At 64.5% G+C, this 1,930-nt stretch overlaps 1 protein-coding gene across 1 annotated transcript in view; it reads left to right on the forward strand.

Annotated features, from left to right (window-relative positions):
* Nucleotides 1–1,930, forward strand: part of PFAS (phosphoribosylformylglycinamidine synthase) — a 28,596-nt gene that overhangs the window by 3,911 nt on the left and 22,755 nt on the right. The window contains exon 4 of the mRNA XM_014961400.1: nt 1,064–1,294. Within this exon, the coding sequence (XP_014816886.1) occupies nt 1,064–1,294 (231 nt within the window). The remainder of the gene's footprint in view (nt 1–1,063; nt 1,295–1,930) is intronic.

Consider the following 1,930-nt stretch of genomic DNA (forward strand, 5'->3'; position numbering starts at 1 on the left):
AAGCTCTACCTCACCAACAAGGTACCTCCTGTCCCCCCGTGCCCCCCCGTGTCCCCCCGTGTCCCTCCGTGTCCCCAACCCTCTTGGTGGCCACCAAACCCCACCATGTCCCCAGCCCACTTGGTGGCCACCAATCCCCTCCATGTCCCCACCCCACTTGGTGGCCACCAATCCCCTCAATGGCCCCAACCCACTTGGTGGCCACCAATCTCCTCTGTGTCCCCAACCTACTGGTGGCCACCAATCCCCTTCATGTCCACAACCCACTTGGTGGCCACAGTCCCACATGTCCCAACCCACTTGGTGGCCACCAACCCTTCCGTGTCCCCAACCTACTGGTGGCCACCAATCTCGTCTGCGTCCCCACCCTACTTGGTGGCCACAGTCCCACATGTCCCAACCCCAGCCCTGTGGCCACCAATCCCCTCCATGTCCCCAACCCACTTGGTGGCCACAGTCCCCACATGTCCCAACCCACTTGGTGGCCACCAATCTCCTCCCTGTTCCCAACCCACTTGGTGGCCACCAATCCCCTCCATGTCCCCAACCTACTGGTGGCCACCAATCTCCTCCATGTTCCCAACCCACTTGGTGGCCACCAATCTCCTCCGTGTCCCCAGTCCACTTGGTGGCCACCAATCCCCTTCATGTCCCCAACCCACTTGGTGGCCACCAATCCCCTTCCATGTCCCCAACCCACTTGGTGGCCACAGCCTCTCTGTGTCCCCAACCCACTTGGTGGCCACCAATCCCCTCCACTTCCCCACCCTACTGGTGGCCACAGCCCCTCTGTGTCCCCAATGTGTCCCCAACCCTCTTGGTGGCCACCAATCCCCTTCCATGTCCCCAACCCACTTGGTGGCCACCATCCCTTCCATGTCCCAACCCTGGCCCCGTGACCACCCACCCTTCTAAGTCGGTTGTCCCCTGGGGCATTCCCCACCCTACTGGTGGCCACAGCCCCTCTGTGTCCCCAACCCACTTGGTGGCCACCATCCCTTCCATGTCCCAACCCTGGCCCCGTGACCACCCACCCTTCTAAGTCGGTTGTCCCCTGGGGCAGGTGGACCGCTCGGTGACGGGGCTGGTGGCCCAGCAGCAGTGCGTGGGGCCCCTGCACACACCGCTCGCCGACGTGGCCGTGGTGGCCCTGTCCCACTTCGACACGGTGGGGGCGGCCACCGCCCTGGGCGAGCAGCCCATCAAGGGCCTCTTGGACCCGGCCGCCGGCGCCCGATTGGCCCTCACCGAGGCCCTCACCAACCTGGTCTTCGCCCGCATCACCGACCTCCGGGTGAGTGCTGGGGCCACCACGTGGCTACGGAAGCCGTGAGGTGGTCTTGGGTTGGCCATGGGGTGGCCAGGCCAATGGGGCCCCCATCAGAATGGGGTGGCCAGGGGGTGGCTATGGGAAGAATGACGTGGTGGTGACGTGGCTATGGGGTGGCCACACCATGGGGGACATGCCACCACCACGGCGTGGCCACCACGTGGCTACAGGAGCCATGATGTGGTCTTGGGTTGGCCATGGGGTGGCCAGGCCAAGGGGGCCACCATCACCATCGTGGCGTGACCAGGGGGTGGCTGCGGGAAGAATGACGTGGTGGTGACGTGGCTATCTTCTTGGTGTCCCCCATGTCCCCATCTTCTTGGTGTCCCCCATGTCCTCATGTCCCCCCGTGTCCCCACCTTCTCCATGTCCCCCCCATCCCCATCTTCTTGGTGTCCCCCATGTCCTCATGTCCCCCCATGTCCCCATCTTCTTGGTGTCCCCCGTGTCCTCATGTCCCCCTGTGTCCCCACCTTCTCCGTGTCCCCCATGTCCCCATCTTCTTGGTGTCCCCCATGTCCTCATGTCCCCCCATGTCCCCATCTTCTTGGTGGCCCCCGTGTCCTCATGTCCCCCCGGGTCCCCCCCTTCTCCGCGTCC

The sequence above is a fragment of the Calidris pugnax genome, unplaced genomic scaffold (genome assembly GCF_001431845.1).
Source record: "Calidris pugnax isolate Ruff unplaced genomic scaffold, ASM143184v1 scaffold722, whole genome shotgun sequence".
In the NCBI taxonomy this organism is placed as follows: Eukaryota; Metazoa; Chordata; class Aves; order Charadriiformes; family Scolopacidae; genus Calidris; species Calidris pugnax.